General features: G+C 41.2%; 2 protein-coding genes across 2 annotated transcripts in view; one reads left to right on the top strand and one right to left on the bottom strand.

Moving 5' to 3' along the window:
* Nucleotides 1-7,585, top strand: part of hdac11 (histone deacetylase 11) — a 17,373-nt gene extending 9,788 nt beyond the window's left edge. The window contains exons 8-12 of the mRNA XM_037694638.1: nt 2,644-2,720; nt 2,984-3,046; nt 4,413-4,509; nt 6,154-6,332; nt 6,977-7,585. Of these exons, the coding sequence (XP_037550566.1) occupies nt 2,644-2,720; nt 2,984-3,046; nt 4,413-4,509; nt 6,154-6,332; nt 6,977-7,207 (647 nt within the window). The 3' untranslated portion in view covers nt 7,208-7,585. The remainder of the gene's footprint in view (nt 1-2,643; nt 2,721-2,983; nt 3,047-4,412; nt 4,510-6,153; nt 6,333-6,976) is intronic.
* A 785-nt stretch (nt 7,586-8,370) lies between these two features.
* Nucleotides 8,371-14,291, bottom strand: LOC119427072 (synaptojanin 2 binding protein). Its single transcript, XM_037694652.1, has 4 exons — nt 14,121-14,291; nt 12,375-12,511; nt 11,501-11,596; nt 8,371-9,211 (listed from the first exon to the last, which is right to left on the bottom strand). Exons 1-4 carry the CDS (start codon nt 14,182-14,184, stop codon nt 9,092-9,094), a joined length of 417 nt encoding a protein of 138 aa, XP_037550580.1. The 5' UTR covers nt 14,185-14,291; the 3' UTR covers nt 8,371-9,091.
* Between the last annotated feature and the right edge of the window lie 2,291 nt (nt 14,292-16,582).

The following is a 16,582-nucleotide window of genomic DNA, read 5'->3' on the forward strand; positions in this document are numbered from 1 at the left end:
GGACACGTGGAGCAGGCTCTTGGACATGTGGAGCAGGCTCTTGGACAAGTGGAGCAGGTTCTTGGACACGTGGAGCTCGCTCGCCTTGTTTTCCCTGCTGGGCGTCCTGAAGCTGAACCTTCAGTTGCTCCACCTGTGCAGCCAGCAGCTTCTTCTCTCGCTCGTTGTCCCACAGCAGCGAGGCCAGCCTGTAGCGGGGCAGGCGGTCCATCGGGGTCAGGTCTGGGTTCATCTCCACCAGGTCTGAGGAGCACTTTCTGGCAAAAATGTCTGAAATGTTTGTTTTGTCTCCACGGAAACTGCAGCGAAGAGCAGAACTGTGCAAAACGTGCATTCTCCCACGCTTCAAACAATAATACCACTCCCTTACAGTGTTTTATAAACAAACAAACAAACAAACAAACCTAAACCTTCTCATAAACACCGGAAGCGGCTGTGGGAGTTGCGTTATTTAGGAAGGGAGTCAAATAAAAATAGAAACAAGTCTAAAAACGTGGAAGTAAAACAGAAAAAGTCTTCCTAAACTCAGGTGCTGTGATTTTTATGTTTCCATGACAACAGTTGTTATGTTGTGCAATGACTTTAAAACATTTAGTCCAATTTATTACCTCAGAAAATAATAATCTGCTTTTTAGGGACGGCTGTGGCTCAGTGGTCAGAGCAGTCGTCCTTTAATTTAGAGAGTCAGAGGTTCGATTCCACCAGTATGCAGTCACATTGTGTGTTTGTGTGTTTGATCATAACTTAACAAAAAAAGCAAATCTGTAAAATCTAACTGCTTGGATTAAGGCGACACTGAAACGCTCAGATGGTTCAGACATTTCTCTCAGCGGCCCTCAATCCTGGCCCTCCAGGGCCACCGTCCTGCATGTTTTACTGGTTTCCCTGCTCTTCAGCGGGTCTTCAAGCTCTGCAGCGGACCGTTAGTCACTCATTCATTCACGGCAGGTGTGCTGAAACGTGCAGGATGGTGGTCCTGGAGGACCAGGACTGAGGAGCCTTCTATCAATCAATCAATCAATCAATCAATATATCATTATTTTCAATAACATTCCATCAGATGGAGATTTATCTTTGACATCTGGCTCATACATATAAAACAGCACAAGTTAAAAATGCCATAAAACTTTAAAAAGCTTTGCTAACCCATTAAACCCAGTTCTAAAAAACATTAAAACATCTCAGCAGACAACGGTTCATGTGAGGCTGTGTTTAAACAGAACCCTGTTCAGGACACTCGCAGCAGAGGGACCTAATGACTTTTTGTACCCATGTTTCTTTACCAGAGGAACCAGCAGTCTTCTGCCAAATGGTACCAGCCTGAATAATGGTTGCAGTGGATGAGTTGGGTCATTGTAAACCTGGATTGACTTTTCTCGAGCCTGACTGTGCAGGTCTTGCATTTGTTGATGACCAATTATTTGGGACCACTTGTTCCCGTCTCTGGCTAGGAGGTTCCCATACCATGAGACAGTATTAAAGGAAACAACACTTTCAAACAGTGACCTGTACACAAATTGCAAAGTGTTTTTGCTAGAATTAAAGTTCCTTAGCTTATACAGAAGGTGGAGACGCTGTCTGGCTTTTTTGTAAATACAGTCTTTTAGGTCTGGAAGGATTCACAAAGTTATTTTTAAATGAAGTGGAATTGAACTTTATGGAAGTTCTATTTGTAAATCCAGGATAATGACTAAAATAATTTAAATAGAAATGTTTTTACCCCCTACAGAGTCGTAGGTTTCCATGTTTGTCAGTATCTGGTGTTGTTGTGTCTGACTCGGGTCAGATGTTTTGGATTTCTACATCAGTTTGTTCTCCTTACAGAACTGGTGGACCAGAGATCAGGACTTTTGTACGGATGCTCCAAAGCATGGACTTTGTTTTCTTGAATGTGTCCGTCTGCTGAGGGACATTAAGGCACCTTTGTGTCCAGCTTTAACTTCCTGGTTTTCATCTGTTGCTTCAGTGTTTCCACATCCTGTTCTGTCCTCAGGATGCCGTCTTCTCTGTGAAGTCCACCAGTCCCTCCTGCAGTAAAACACCCCCACATCATGATGCTGCCACCCCCATACTTCACAGCTGGGATCTTGGCTTCCTCTTTCATCCTACAAATGTAACGATGGACATGAAGGACAAGACGTTCAGTTTTAGTTTCATCTGTTGTCAGAGGCAGACTTCTGGCCTGATATGGTCCTCCAGGCTCAGAAGAAGTAACTTTGATATTTGTTATTTTTGTTGTTGCTCTTTGTAGAGCAGAGGGGACCTGGAGAGGCCGTCCATCCCTCCGTCTGCTTTGTGAGCTTGATAATTTAAAAACAAGTGAGGTGCCGACTTTAGTTTTGGTGTTTGGCTGCATCTAGGTGTAAGAAAGGTTCACTTTGAAAATTGGGTTGCCAGGTCAAAATCCAAGATGGCCACCACTAGTTGTACTAAAGATGATAAAGATTTCTTCAATCTTTTAATTTTTCTTCGTGCTAATAATGTCATTTAATAGTAATTGATCAGTCACTGAGGTGTTCATACACCTGATGTTGCATCATGGGAAATTCAAACATGTCTGATTGATCATTTGAGAGGAGCAAGCAGCCTTTTTTAAATCTCAGACTAATGCAGCTTTGAAAAACAAAGTTCCTGTTGTTCCAGGAGGGGGCTTCCACCACTGCTCCAGTGATAAGGGAGGGGGGTTCTGTGCCTATGCTGACATCACTCTGGCCATCAAGGTAACACTCGTGCAGGAGTGAGTCGTTTTCTGAGGCGTGGAAATGAACTGATTTTATTAGCAGGTCCCAAAGTTGACTTTTTAAAGTTGACATTTATCAGCATGTCGCTTCATTGACTGGTTTAGCTGCGTGTGACGCTTCAGACACAACAAAACCTGCTGAACTGACCAAACCTTTTAAAATGGGTATAAATCAGCAGATTCAAGACAAATGAGGAAAACGTTCATGTCGAGAGTTTTAAACTCTCTTTCTTTGTCCCTCAGTTTCTCTTTGAGAGAGTGGAAGGCATCTCCAGAGCCACCATCATCGACCTGGATGCTCATCAGGTGAGCATCACGTCTTCATCTTTATCATCACCACTGAGGAGCTGATGCTGAAGACTACATATCCCCCCCCCTTTACAACCACATCAATCAATCAGCCAAAGCATGAGGGATATCTCCATATTTACAGGATCTTGGTATTCATTTTATTTTGTTGCCTTACAGCCTGAAATGTAGGTTTTTTTATTTGATTAAAAGCAACAAATAAATAAAAAATAATCCTGATTAATGAAGTTAAACAGATTAAAGCTTGTTTAACAAATATATCAAGTTAAAAAGTATTGTGTTGCGTACAGTTTGTACTCACCCCTTTTGCTTTGAAGCACCAACTGTACCCTGCCTGGAGACGCAAATTTAAAATAATCACATTCGATAAATTTATTTTCATAAATTAAAACGTTTCTTGGTTAACTGCAGAGTTGTGTACAAAATTGGCAAAAACTAAAGAGTAACTTTATAGACAAAATACAGTTTTCGTCAGATAAATATTACGTACAATTTTTAAAGTAACATTTCATGAGTGCTGAACTCTTGGGCCTTCTCTGGAGGCCTTGAAGGCCCCGAGGGTTCCATAACTGTGAGTCAAATTTTATAAGTGTTTTTTAAACAAGACATGCTTGTGAATGGTCACTTAATAGTAAATAATTAATATTAACTGTGGAAGAATAATTTATTTTATGGATAGTTTTGAATCTCAGTTTATTTACACCATTGGTGTATGAATGTGATAAAGCACTGATTAGTCTCTTTAGAATGATTTGTTCAATTAGCTTTCTAGAGATCTAGTATAGAGCTGTATGAATGGGTAAATGAGGCACAGATTGTAGTGTAAAGTGCTTTGAGTGTCTTGATAAGATAGAAAGGCGCTATATAAGTATACAGTCCATTTACCATTTAATCAAGCAAGCACCGAATTGCATCACATAATTGAAGGCTCAATTGTTTTATGGCTAAAGTCAAGTCAGTTGTTTTATAAAGCACATTTAAGATCAACATGTTGTAAACAACGTTTTGAACAACAGTAATACGAAGGCTGAACTGATTCAGTGACGTCTCGTCAGTTTTTGCTGCTCGTCTCTCGGTACTGAATCAAACTGTTGGCAGTGTTGAGGTGCATCATCAGCCTGAGATGTCCAACCCTACTGGGGGAGTCCAGATAACAAATCAGATGTCTGTCCACCTTTAAACAGTCCAAACGCCGGTTAAATAACCTGCTTCCTGGTTTTCTTACATTCCCTGTTCCATTCCATCTCCAAAACTAAAAACATTTATCATTCAAATCTCTCAGAGACGTTAACGTCCTGCTTGTTTTTCTTCTTCTTTATATCGGGTGTGTACATTTTATTTGGGATGTGCTGCTGTTTTACAGGGAAATGGACACGAGCGAGACTTTGTGGACGACCGCCGGGTGTTCATCATGGACATGTACAACCGCAACATCTACCCTGGAGACAGATACGCCAAAAGTGAGTGGGGGTTCGAGGAGTTCTCTTTCACACAAAACAAAATCCTCTACAGAGAATGCAGAAACACTGAGAATAAACAGAACCAAAGAAAATGCATTTTCTGCTAAACTGCAGTGAGGATGCCGAGAGCTGAAAGAACTTGTTGAAACTGTTTATTAAAAGTACAAATATCAGAACAGAGGCTGAAATGACAGAAAACTAAACGCAGCAGAATCACAGACTCCCTGGTTGTGGGGAGTTGAAGGCAGCCGGAGCTGGTTTACAGAAGCAGCCATGTTTCTGGAACCAGAGTCTGAAAACAGCAATGTGGATTTAAGCCCCGCCTACTCCCCCGCACACATCATGGTGTCACAAGAGCTTTCTTTAAGCATGAAAGAACTACCAGTAATCATAACAAATGTGTTAGCAAGATGAACATTTAAAGATCTGTCAGCGAGGTAAAGACTACAAGAGTCAACAGCTGAAACAAAAGTGAGTTTTTAAAATTAATTTAATGTCTAAATTAGCTAAATCTTTGTGGAGCACAAGCTTGAACAAAACAAGATACAAAATTAAGCAAAACAGATGCAAAAACTAAAATTGGCTAAACAGTTTCTAAAAACAGCAGAAGAGTGCTTTCAGAACAGATACTTAAATTCTTAAACAGCTAAAATGGGCAAACAGTGGCTAAAAGCAGCAGAATTGTATTTAAAACCGGCAAACCGCATAATATATAAGAAAACAGTAGGTAGAGGAAACAGAATTGTAGTTAAAATGATCAAAAGAAGACAAAAAGCTAGCTCGTCTGTTTTCCACCAATGAGTGTCGATAACATCCGGGATATCTGATGTTTCCAAACAATAAATTATTTATTTGATCAATTCAGGAGAATGAAGACATTTTAAACTCTAGTCCTCCTAAAGAATGTTAAATGAATATTTAGGTTTGTTTAGGAGCAACTGTAGTCAGATTTAGTTTATTTTTCCTCAAAGACAAAATTATTTTCTCCTGAAGAGCTCCCTTTATAGAAAACAAACAAAAAACTTTTCAGCCTTTCCATTTGTACCTTGTTACAAACCATTGGTTGTAACCACTGGTCAGTCTTTCAGATGGGGGACGAGACGTTTTGGCCAGGAGGAGTCCGTCCAGGTGACCTGACTCGGCTTTTGCTGATTTATTTACCTGGATGGTTGAACATGCATCAGGACATTTGGAACCACTTCGACCAGGTTTGCCTCAGGCTGGTTCTGTGAATAGCAAGCGGCCATCAGGGCACTACCGATCGATTGTTAGACTGATGGTCCTCCTTTTACATGTGAACAGCTAGTTCTGGATGTCCCCAGCAAACTGGTTGATCCACTTTAAGAAGGTGCTATTTATAGGACTGAGTTTGATGCAGCTCCTCAGACTGATGGTCTTTCAGATGAAAGATGAAATGTTTCAATCAAAAAGAATCCGTCCAGATGACCTGACTTGACTGTTTTGGAGCAAGCTACCCGAATATTTTAGTTAAAAAAAAAAATCTAAATTTATTAAATACACTCCTACAGTTTGAGGCTTTGAGTGTTTGACGTTGTGAAGTTTGGTTCCTCCAGACGTTCTTTGTGTTTTGGAGCTTCTCCTGTGTCTGGGTAAGTTCATTTAGAATAATTTTTCTAACTTCAGGAGCCATCAAGAGGAAGGTGGAACTGGACTGGGGCACTGAAGACTCGGAGTACCTCCAGAAGGTGGAGCTCCACGCTGAGGGAGCGCTGAACGAGGTCCGGCCTGACATCATCGTTTATAACGCAGGAACCGACATCTTGGATGGAGATCCGCTCGGAGGACTCTCTATTTCGCCGCAGGTGCTTTGCTTGTCTGAAAACTTGATCTTGATGACGCCACGTTTGTTCTGTTGACCTTTTCACAAAGTTCAGTTTTTATTTTGTGGGACTATCAGAGACTCCCTCCAGAATTTGTGGTTGAGAGGACAGAATCTCCTCCTGCAGTCCTCAACTCCACTGAGGCACCAGCTTGGGTGGGCTGGAGGAGGTGCCAGGCTGTTGTGGCTGTGTATGGTTCTTCCACATGCTACCAAGGCCCCTCTTTGTTAAATTAATAAATTGTTAAATTGCCAGTAATTTCTTCAGACTTTCTACACACAAAACAAAGAGTCAGTGAGAACAAGAAGTTTGGGGTTAGCAGAGAAGGTTTGATGTTTTTCCAGAGTTAGTTAAAACCCACAAACTCCACTCTGCTCATCACACAAACACATTTTCCAAACAAATGCGGCACCATCCTGGTGAAACGCGCTTTCCAACCGTATGAAATTTACTGACAAGAAGTGTTGTCATAACAGAGAAAAATCAAACGTATATTTTCTTAGTTTGGTACTAAATTTATTTAATCCCTCGTTATGTTTGGCTTCGAGAATTTCCACGGTATGTGCAAGAGCATTAAATCCAAAAGCACAGAGAAGGTCACGTTGATCTTTTCTTCTTCCTGCCAGGGCATCGTTCAAAGAGACGAGATCGTGTTTAGAGCTGCAAAGAGGCGAGGCATCCCCATCCTCATGGTGACATCCGGAGGGTACCAGAAGAGAACGGCACAAATCATCGCCGATTCCATCTTCAACTTAAGGCAGCAGGGCCTGATCGGAGCCGACGCGGAGGGGGAGGGACCTTCATCGGTGGAGACTTACGGCTCTGGATGTTCTGCATCAACATCCACCAGGGTGTAAGCAGCAGAGGCCCTGGACTCGGAGGTCACGCTCCATGTCTGACACGTTTAAAAGCACTTTACACGGCCTGCTTCTGATGCCAGTTACACAAACTGTGCACGTGTTGCTCCGTAATCAGAGTGGGCAGAGGTTCAATGCACTCCTGAAGCATTTCAAGATTTATTTTGCTTCTTTTGTTTTTATGTGTGACCAACACGGTGGTGAAGTGGTCAGGTTGTTGTAAAGATTTGTTTGTGTAACACTAAATATATATATAAAATTAAAAACCATTAAAACCAGTTCAGGCTAGGCCAGTAGGCTAGGAGCGGCTGAGTGGTTAGAGCTGTCGTCTGCCAACAAGTCAAAGGTTTGATTCCAGCAGCAGTCACATGTTCAAACTGCTTGCCCCACTTGGTGGCGCTCCTGCTGCCCTTGGGTGAAAATAACCCACTGGTGTTAAGACTGAGACCTTGTGAGTCACCTTGACCCAAGGGCAGCAGGAGGGTGAGAGTCCATTAAGGAATCGAGTTGTTGGCCTTCATACGAGGGTGACGTTTGTCTCAGGAGTTCATGAAGAAAACATGAACTTGTCCTCGTTTAGTCCAAAATAATTTTCTCCAAACTCAACTTTGTGTTCATGACGGCACTCATCAGTCATCAAAGATGAGCAGAACAAGCTCATTACCAATTAACTCAATTATGAGAAGTTTAAACATGAGGGAGCGGCACGGTGGCGCAGTTGGCAGAGCTGCTGCCTCTCAGCGAGGAGGTCGCTGGTTCAAATCCCTTATGGGACATTTCTGGGAGGAGTTTGTATGTTCTCTCCGTGCTGTGTGAATGTTTGTAGTTTTGGCGTGTTTGTCTGGGCTGGAACAGGAAGTGAACCTAAATGTTTTTGGTGCAACTTCATGGGGGGAGGACTAAATGTTCTTTTTGTCCAGTTAAATATTTAAAATTAAACCAAAATCGAGCGATTTTCACAGATTTTATTAGCGTCTGGATGAGAAACAAAGTACTGGCAATAATTATTAGTGCTTCTGGTTCACAAATCTAGCATCATTGCACAAACGTACATATTTACACACCTGTAAAAAAAAAACATCCAGCATTTACAGTTCAGATTCTTCTGTTAGTTGAGAAGTGTCATATTCGTGGTTAGTGCAAACATCTCAGTTCAAACAGTTGGTCCATCGTTGAACGTTTTATTTCTTGGCATTTATCGAACATGGTTTATGATAAAAGAACTAGTCTCTGGTTTTTATTAAACGCTTTCATTTTTCTGTTCACCTGAAGAGACTCTTAAAAATGTTTTTAAAGTGACTCAATGAGCTGATTGATCATCGATCGATCTTTAATGAAATAATTTGCTGAAATGGCCAAAAAGCGGACCTCCTACCACGTACTGATGGTTTACTCCTTTACTGCGCTTCAAACCAAAACATCACTTCACGTGTTTGAGTTTCCTTCAAATCTTTTCAGTTCATGATATTTTGCTAACGGTACAAATGAAATGCAAAAACATTATCGCCCTTCAGCTTTGGGCAGTGAGAGATGAGAGACGGTGATCTGCAGGCGAGTGATCCCACCGCTCGGGAAGGGAAGACGCTCCTCGCAGGATTTTGGTCCAAGTGAAAACTTCTCTCGCCTCCAGACAGATCTGACTCAGTTCGACGTGCACGGAGCTCATCCTCGCCGTGGGAGCGTGCACGTCCTTTCATTTAAACCTCCTGCAGATGTCGAGAAGCTACCAGTGATCACAAAATACAGAGGAGCATGAAGAAACTCGCTACCTGCTAATAAGAAATAAAATAAAAAGCTCTGTTCGGACTTGGTTCCCTTCTTTGGCGTTCAAAGATTTGATAATAAAATTAACACACAGCTGCTCGTTTGGATAAAAGAGCTTCTCTACTTGTGCCGTTTATACAGGAAGGCTAGAACAGCTACAGCTCCGACGAATAATGCTAGAGTTCCCAGATAAGACGTGAAGGCGGGGTGCTCGGGCTGAGGTCCGGGTCTGTCACGAGCCTGAAAAACATGAAAATTAACCACAATATGGACTTAAACAGAGCAGAACAAAAGTTACATCCAAGATAAACGGGTTCCTTTATGTCGACACCGACGCAAATGTTGCAAAAAAAAAAAAGAACAAATGTGTAAAAATGTGGGAAACAGTTTTACAAAGGCTGAAACTTGTAAATAGAGAAAATTAAACTGAAAATAAACTTATAAGATGTGTTTTTGTCCTTTCCCCCTGACAGATAAGCTGCTGAACTACAAGCTAACGCTAATAAGCTTCAGAAAAATGAGTTGTTGCCGCCTCTCCGCCCGTGCACCGCGTCCAGCTGGAGGTCTTTAAGGAGGCGAGTAAAACCGTTTATTTTTAAAAAGTTAATGGATTACAGAACCCAGATGTCCGACCCCCCAGCTCAGAGCGTCCTGAGATGAATGTTTGCACCCCCTGGTCTTATTTACTTCTTGTTGACAATAAGAACAATCTGAGGAACACGATGAGTTCACTGTAGATGGCAATATTTTTAATAACTTTAATGGACTTATGGTCTGTAAGCTGTGACGGTTACATTTAAAAACATTAAAATAAATAAAAAGTGACCGAACAAACATTCAGCCCCTTCAGTCCAAGAGGATAACATACAAGCTTCAGAGACTCGGCATACAGCAACTGTTGCCAGTATTCCTCGTGAGTCTTGGGTCTTTGGCTCAGTCCAGTCTCTCTGCCTCGAGTCAGATCTGTGCCGTCATGAAGTCCAGCTGTTTCCAACTCAGAGTGATTGTTAAACGAAACGATAGCTCAAGACCAGGAGAAAGTTCTTCCTGCTTTTATCACTTCCTGTCTGAAATGATGTAATTTCCTGTAGATAAATCATCTGAGTTGCGTACAAACTGTCCAGAATGCAGCCGTCAGACAGGAACAAAGAAACGAGCACACACGACCCCTCTTTGGGAAAATCTTTAGTCTTTCTGTCCATTTTTGAGTTTATTTGAATATTACTGTAACTTCGGTCTATAGAGTGCACCCGAATATAAGCCGCGCACACAAAATAAAATAAAAAACACAATTTTGTACATAAATAAGCAGCACTTGTATATAAGCCGCAGGTGTTCACGGTGTAACATGATAGTTAGCGTATTTTTCGGCCTGTAAGTCGCAGTTTTTTGCATATTTGCATGCCCTGCGACTTCTAGGCCGATGCAACACATTATGGATTTTTTTCCCCCATATTTATAAACAATTTTTTGGCTGAGATACGACCGTTTTCATTCATTCTGATAAAAAAAAAAAAAAGAAAAAAAAAATTAAGCGCAGTACCACTTTCAGCCTCTAGATGGCAGCAGAGTAATAATAGTTGTAAGGCATGCTGTTGTATCATGTAATAGTGGCTACAATGATAAATTCCAAAAAGTTCAACACTAAAACAACTGGACTTGCAAGCAAACGTTACAGAGACACAACTTTGCTATAATTACGAGCAAACAAATAATTGTTTAGGTGCTTTTCTTGTTAAATTCTGTACAGCGACTCGCCGCGTGCATGCGTTTACTTCTGCGTATAAAGTTTTAAAATACAGCTGATATGACCATCAAAGTTCATTTATTAAGCAAACGTTAGATTGAGAAACACGTTTACTATAATTGAGCAAACAAATAATTGTTCTTAAGTGTTACTCTTGTTAAATTCTTGTTAAAGCCCTCCTGTGCACGCTCCCACGATCGCCATTTGGCAGCCCATCGGTTTTTGGAACAACACCGGCCCAAATTTTCGGATTGTCAGCGGTGACGCATAATAGATGTCATATAGAGTGAAGAGACATATTTATGGATTTTTCCACTTCATTAGACAAATATGGACTGATGCAACTTATAGGGCGGAGCGACGTGTACGGCGGAAAATACGGTACACAGAAAGATATTTTAAACTTTTAACTCAATGCGTACCAGAAACATCCACAATGCGTACAGTACGGTAAATGTTTTTGTTCTGAACAATGTCTTCAACGTGGCTGGTTAAAAATAAAAAAATTAATCCATAAATTAGCTGCAGAGTTTGAAACGTGTGAAAAAAGTGTCGGCTTATAGACTGAAAGTTACGGTAACCTTGAACGTTTCAGACAGACTTGATCCACCATATTTACTGGATCTTCTTAACTCTGATCAACCAGTTTCTCCTAAAGGTCCCAACATCCAGATTAAACTGTAAAACTTATGTGTTTTTGTCCTTTCATTCTTGTTTTATACTTTATGGTGTTTCATTGTTTGTAAAGCACTTTGGTGAATAAAAACTAAACTGACAGCTACCTTTTTCTGAACACGGAGCTCCACATCCACCCCCGCCGTCCTGAACACATCCACCGCAGCTTTGTGTGTCAGACTCTCCAGTGGGACTCCGTTTATCTACAGCGCCCACACAGCAAACAGACAAAAAACAACTTTCATCAACTGCGTCCAGGTGAGCAGGTTAATCGTTAGATTCAGTTTAAAGTAAAGCAAAACGCCCAAACTCAAGTCACAATCTGCTTCTTTAACCCGACCAGCCTTCAAAACAAGCTAGAAGCTTTTCATACAAAGAAAAACATCTGCAACAGAGTCGTTTGAGGGATTGTCTGCTTAAAAAACGACTTGTGCACAAGTTCTGCACCAACAACGTTTCTGGTATTTCCAAAGATCAAACATGTAGCAGGATGTCAGGGAGGTGCTCCACCAAGTTTAAAGGTCAAATTAGTTTTAATACTATTTTCTATAAAGTGCCAGGTCCAAACAGAAGTCATTGAAGGATGCCTTTGCTCTAGAACCGAACCTTACCCTTTACATAAACAAAGCCTGACACCTCCCTACACATCATTCAGTTAAAGGCGGATGGATTCTCTGAGCAGAGACGTGCTCACTAACACAGATTTATACACATTTGTTAACGATGTCTCAGAGAAATGGGCCCATTAGAAGACTTAGATATTTCATGTTCAGTATTCTCAATCAGTGATCATTTTAATTCATTCCCATAATGCTCAGTCAGGTCGTCTGGACAGTTTCTTTTTTCTAGAGACGTTTCACCCTCTATCCGGAGGGCTTCATCAGTCTGAGGAGCTCCAAGTAAACCGTTTCCCCACAAAGCAGTAAATTCCTTAAGTGGACCAACCAGTTTGCTGGAGATAATTAATTAATTTATTGTTACCGAAAGAATCTTGTCTCCTTCTTCAAGCCTTCCATCTACAGCCGCCGCTCCATCTTCTTTTATTTTAGACACAAAGATGCCGTCATCGTCCCTCACATGCTGTTGGTCCACGCCACCAACTATGTTAAATCCCAAACCTGAAAGTGAGAACAAAGTAAATCAAGCAGGTCCTGAACATTTCAGAGAGCAAGATTCAGCGGGTCCAGTTGTTGACATGGCAGACGGTGATCTAAGTACACCAGAGGGCTATGCCACTCAATCAATTCAACTTCATTGTCCATAACGTTCAATGAAATGGAGATTTGTCTTTGACATTTGGCTCATAAAAACAACACAAGTTAAAAATGTCATTTAAAAAAAAAACTTTAAAAACTTTTCCTCACGTGTCGAATCAAGGAAACACAATCTAACAAAGTGTTAAATTACAAATTATAAAGCAGATTATATCATTATCACCTGCCACCAAAAGACTAAGGCGGACTAGTCTTTCTGAGTGTGTGTATGTAAAATAAAAACAATCTTATAGACTAAATGAAGTTAAATGAAACTTTAAGGACAATTATTACATTTAAATCAGCACTAATCCAGATCCTGAACATCACATTTTGCCACGCTGGACTCAACGCAGCACCTTCAGTCGTAGACTGAGACCACCGGGGTGCTCCACAGAGTTTCAACCCCTACCCCTTTTCTACACAGGACAATAAAATTAATCCTGCACCACAATAAACACTTTAATCTTTCTGGCTGCACTGGACCTGTTTTAGACTTTAATTGTTGGTATTTTTATATTCTGTTATTTTTATATATATATCTTGTGTGATTCCTTGTGTATATTCATTCGTACTGAAACTCTGGCACAACAATTTCCTGCGGGATCAATTTATCTTAACTGATGAACTTGTAGTCCACCGAATTCAAGATGGCCACCACAGCTACTCAACATTAACAAACACATAACTGGCCACAACTCCTTAAACTTCACAGATATTGAGCAAACACTCGGTGTGGTGGTGACTGGATCGTCCAAAACGCACGCTGTGAGCGTGACATCTCGTGATATTGCGCAGATCGTTTGACCAAACTCCGCCCCTTCCACCTGTGTTGCCATATGGTTATCGTTCTTGTGCGATCATTTTAGTCGAAACGGTAATAGATTTTGAAACGCACATTGTACGATAGTTTTGGTATTTAATAAAACTCGAATTAATTTGCGCAAACACCCACGTCTCATCAAAGTACAACGTACACGCCCTCACTTCGCTTGTATGACAATAGTTTAGCTCCAAAATATGAGTTTTTAAAGCGTCAAAACGCTAGTTCGTCATTTCCTATCTGGCAACCGGTCCATCCACAGACTGCAGACCGTTCTCATCACTAAATAATTTAAATAAACTCTGGCGTAAATGCGGCGGGCGATACGCATGCGTTCAAGGTAAGCTAGGCCTTTGGTTCTCTTAATCGTGTTGATTCGGCAGAGAAACCTTCCTTAAAACTTACAACGTTTCTTCTGAGATGTCTGGGCAGCGCATAAATCAGGTTTTTAACTAACAAAGCGCCAGCAGCTTCTCCCAGACAGTCACTACTTCAGCCCAGCATGTGAGCTTATTAAATCTCGTCTTTGGTTCCGAATTAGCCTTGTAGCTTTAGGCTCGGCAGCTTCACAGCTGGACTGGAGCTACGTAACAAGCTAGCATTTGCTGCTATCGCTCTTTGCTAGTTTTCCGTCCAGTTTGTCCGCTTTACCTGCCGGGCCTCGCTTCAGCTTTATGTCCACAAAGTTCTGGAGAGAGTGCAAAGAGCCGTTCATTGTGTCCACACCGAGCTCCTGAAAGAAACCAGCGCAGGGGAAAAAAAGAAACAAACTATTTATCTGAAGGTGAACTCATTGAAGAGTTTCGATTTTGCTTCTTCCTGCGGCGCAGACGGATGTTGCGCCTCTGCTGCCCCCTGACGGACGGTCGAGGAACTGCAGGTTTTAACCGCTGATTGCTCATTATTGTGATCCTGCTTTTAATTATTATTCCGTATATTCTTCCAGTTACCTTCAACTATTTCGTACGGTTTTTTAGCATCTTTCTCGTCCCGCAGTTTTCAATCTATTTCATAAATCAAAACGTTCTTTCAGGACAATCCTATGACTTTTGTTGTAACTTTAGCTTTTTGAAATATTTAGCCTTTTCTGACATTTTTTCCTCATAGAAAATGAATTGAGATCATTTTACATCCTTCACATCTTTAGATCTGTTACAACCTTTTACTGCTCCTTTCACATTTTGTTCTGCTTCAGCTTCTTTCAGCTTCCTGCTGCAAATTTAAACTTTTTTCAGCTACTTTCAGATGTTTTTTCAGCTCTTTAGTGCTCCTTTAAGATTATTTCTGCTAACTACAACATTTTTTGTGCTTCTTCTTTTTTCTGCTAATATTAGCTTTTTCTGCACTTTCAGCTACTATTTAGTTCTTTTGATGTTAATTTCTGCTTTTTCAGCTAATTCCACATTTTTTAGCTCAGCAACTCTACTTCCTTGGTAGTTTATGCTTCTTTCTGCCTTTTCAGCTACGTTTCAACTATTTATTTTTTTGCTAATTTCATCTTTTTTTTTTTTCCAACTTTCCTATTTTTTGTGCTAATTTCTTCTTATTTAAACCTAATTCAGCAAATATGTTCCTTCTGCTTTCTTCTGCTAACTTAGGCTTGTTCTTCCATTTCAGCTATATTTCAGAATGTTTTTAGCTAATGTCAGCAAGTTATTCAGCAATAAGCATTCAGGCTGCATTTTAGAAGGAAATGCATTTTCTCTGGTTTCCTTTAAAATTGTCTCATGGTATGGGAACCTCCTAGCCAGAGACGGGAACAAGTGGTCCCAAATAATTGGTCATCAACAAATGCAACCTACAGACCTGCACAGTCAGGGTCTAGAAAAGTCAATCCAGGTTGACAATGACCCAACTCATCCACTGCAACCATTATTCAGGCTGGTACCATCTGGCAGAAGACTGCTGGTTCCTCTGGTAAAGAAACATGGGTACAAAAAGTCATTAGGTCCCTCTGCTGCGAGTGTCCTGAACAGGGTTCTGTTTAAACACAGCCTCACATGAACCGTTGTCTGCTGAGATGTTTTAATGTATTTTAGAACTGGTTTTAATGGGTTAGCAAAGGTTTTTAAAGTTTTATGGCATTTTTAACTTGTGCTGTTTTATATGTATGAGCCAGATGTCAAAGATAAATCTCCATCTGATGGAATGTTATTGAAAATAATGATATATTGATTGATAGAAGGCTCCTCAGTCCTGGTCCTCCAGGACCACCATCCTGCACGTTTCAGCACACCTGCCGTGAATGAATGAGTGACTAACGGTCCGCTGCAGAGCTTGAAGACCCGCTGAAGAGCAGGGAAACCAGTAAAACATGCAGGACGGTGGCCCTGGAGGGCCAGGATTGAGGGCCGCTGAGAGAAATGTCTGAACCATCTGAGCGTTTCAGTGTCGCCTTAATCCAAGTAGTTAGATTTTACAGATTTGCTTTTTTTGTTAAGTTATGATCAAACACACAAACACACAAAGTGACTGCATACTGGTGGAATCGAACCTCTGACTCTCTAAATTAAAGGACGACTGCTCTGACCACTGAGCCACAGCTGTCCCTAAAAAGCAGATTATTATTTTCTGAGGTAATAAATTGGACTAAATGTTTTAAAGTCATTGCTCAACATAACAACTGTTGTCATGGAAACATAAAAATCACAACACCTGAGTTTAGGAAGACTTTTTCTGTTTTACTTCCACATTTTTAGACTTGTTTCTATTTTTATTTGACTCCCTTCCTAAATAACGCAACTCCCACAGCCGCTTCCGGTGTTTATGAGAAGGTTTAGGTTTGTTTGTTTGTTTGTTTGTTTATAAAACACTGTAAGGGAGTAGTATTATTGTTTGAAGCGTGGGAGAATGCAGGTTTTTCAGTTCTGCTCTTCGCTGCAGTTTCCGTGGAGACAAAACAAACATTTCAGACATTTTTGCCAGAAAGTGCTCCTCAGACCTGGTGGAGATGAACCCAGACCTGACCCCGATGGACCGCCTGCCCCGCTACAGGCTGGCCTCGCTGCTGTGGGACAACGAGCGAGAGAAGAAGCTGCTGGCTGCACAGGTGGAGCAACTGAAGGTTCAGCTTCAGGACGCCCAGCAGGGAAAACAAGGCGAGCGAGCTCCAC

Source organism: Nematolebias whitei, chromosome 21 (genome assembly GCF_014905685.2).
Source record: "Nematolebias whitei isolate Nwh7 chromosome 21, NemWhi1, whole genome shotgun sequence".
NCBI lineage: Eukaryota > Metazoa > Chordata > Actinopteri > Cyprinodontiformes > Rivulidae > Nematolebias > Nematolebias whitei.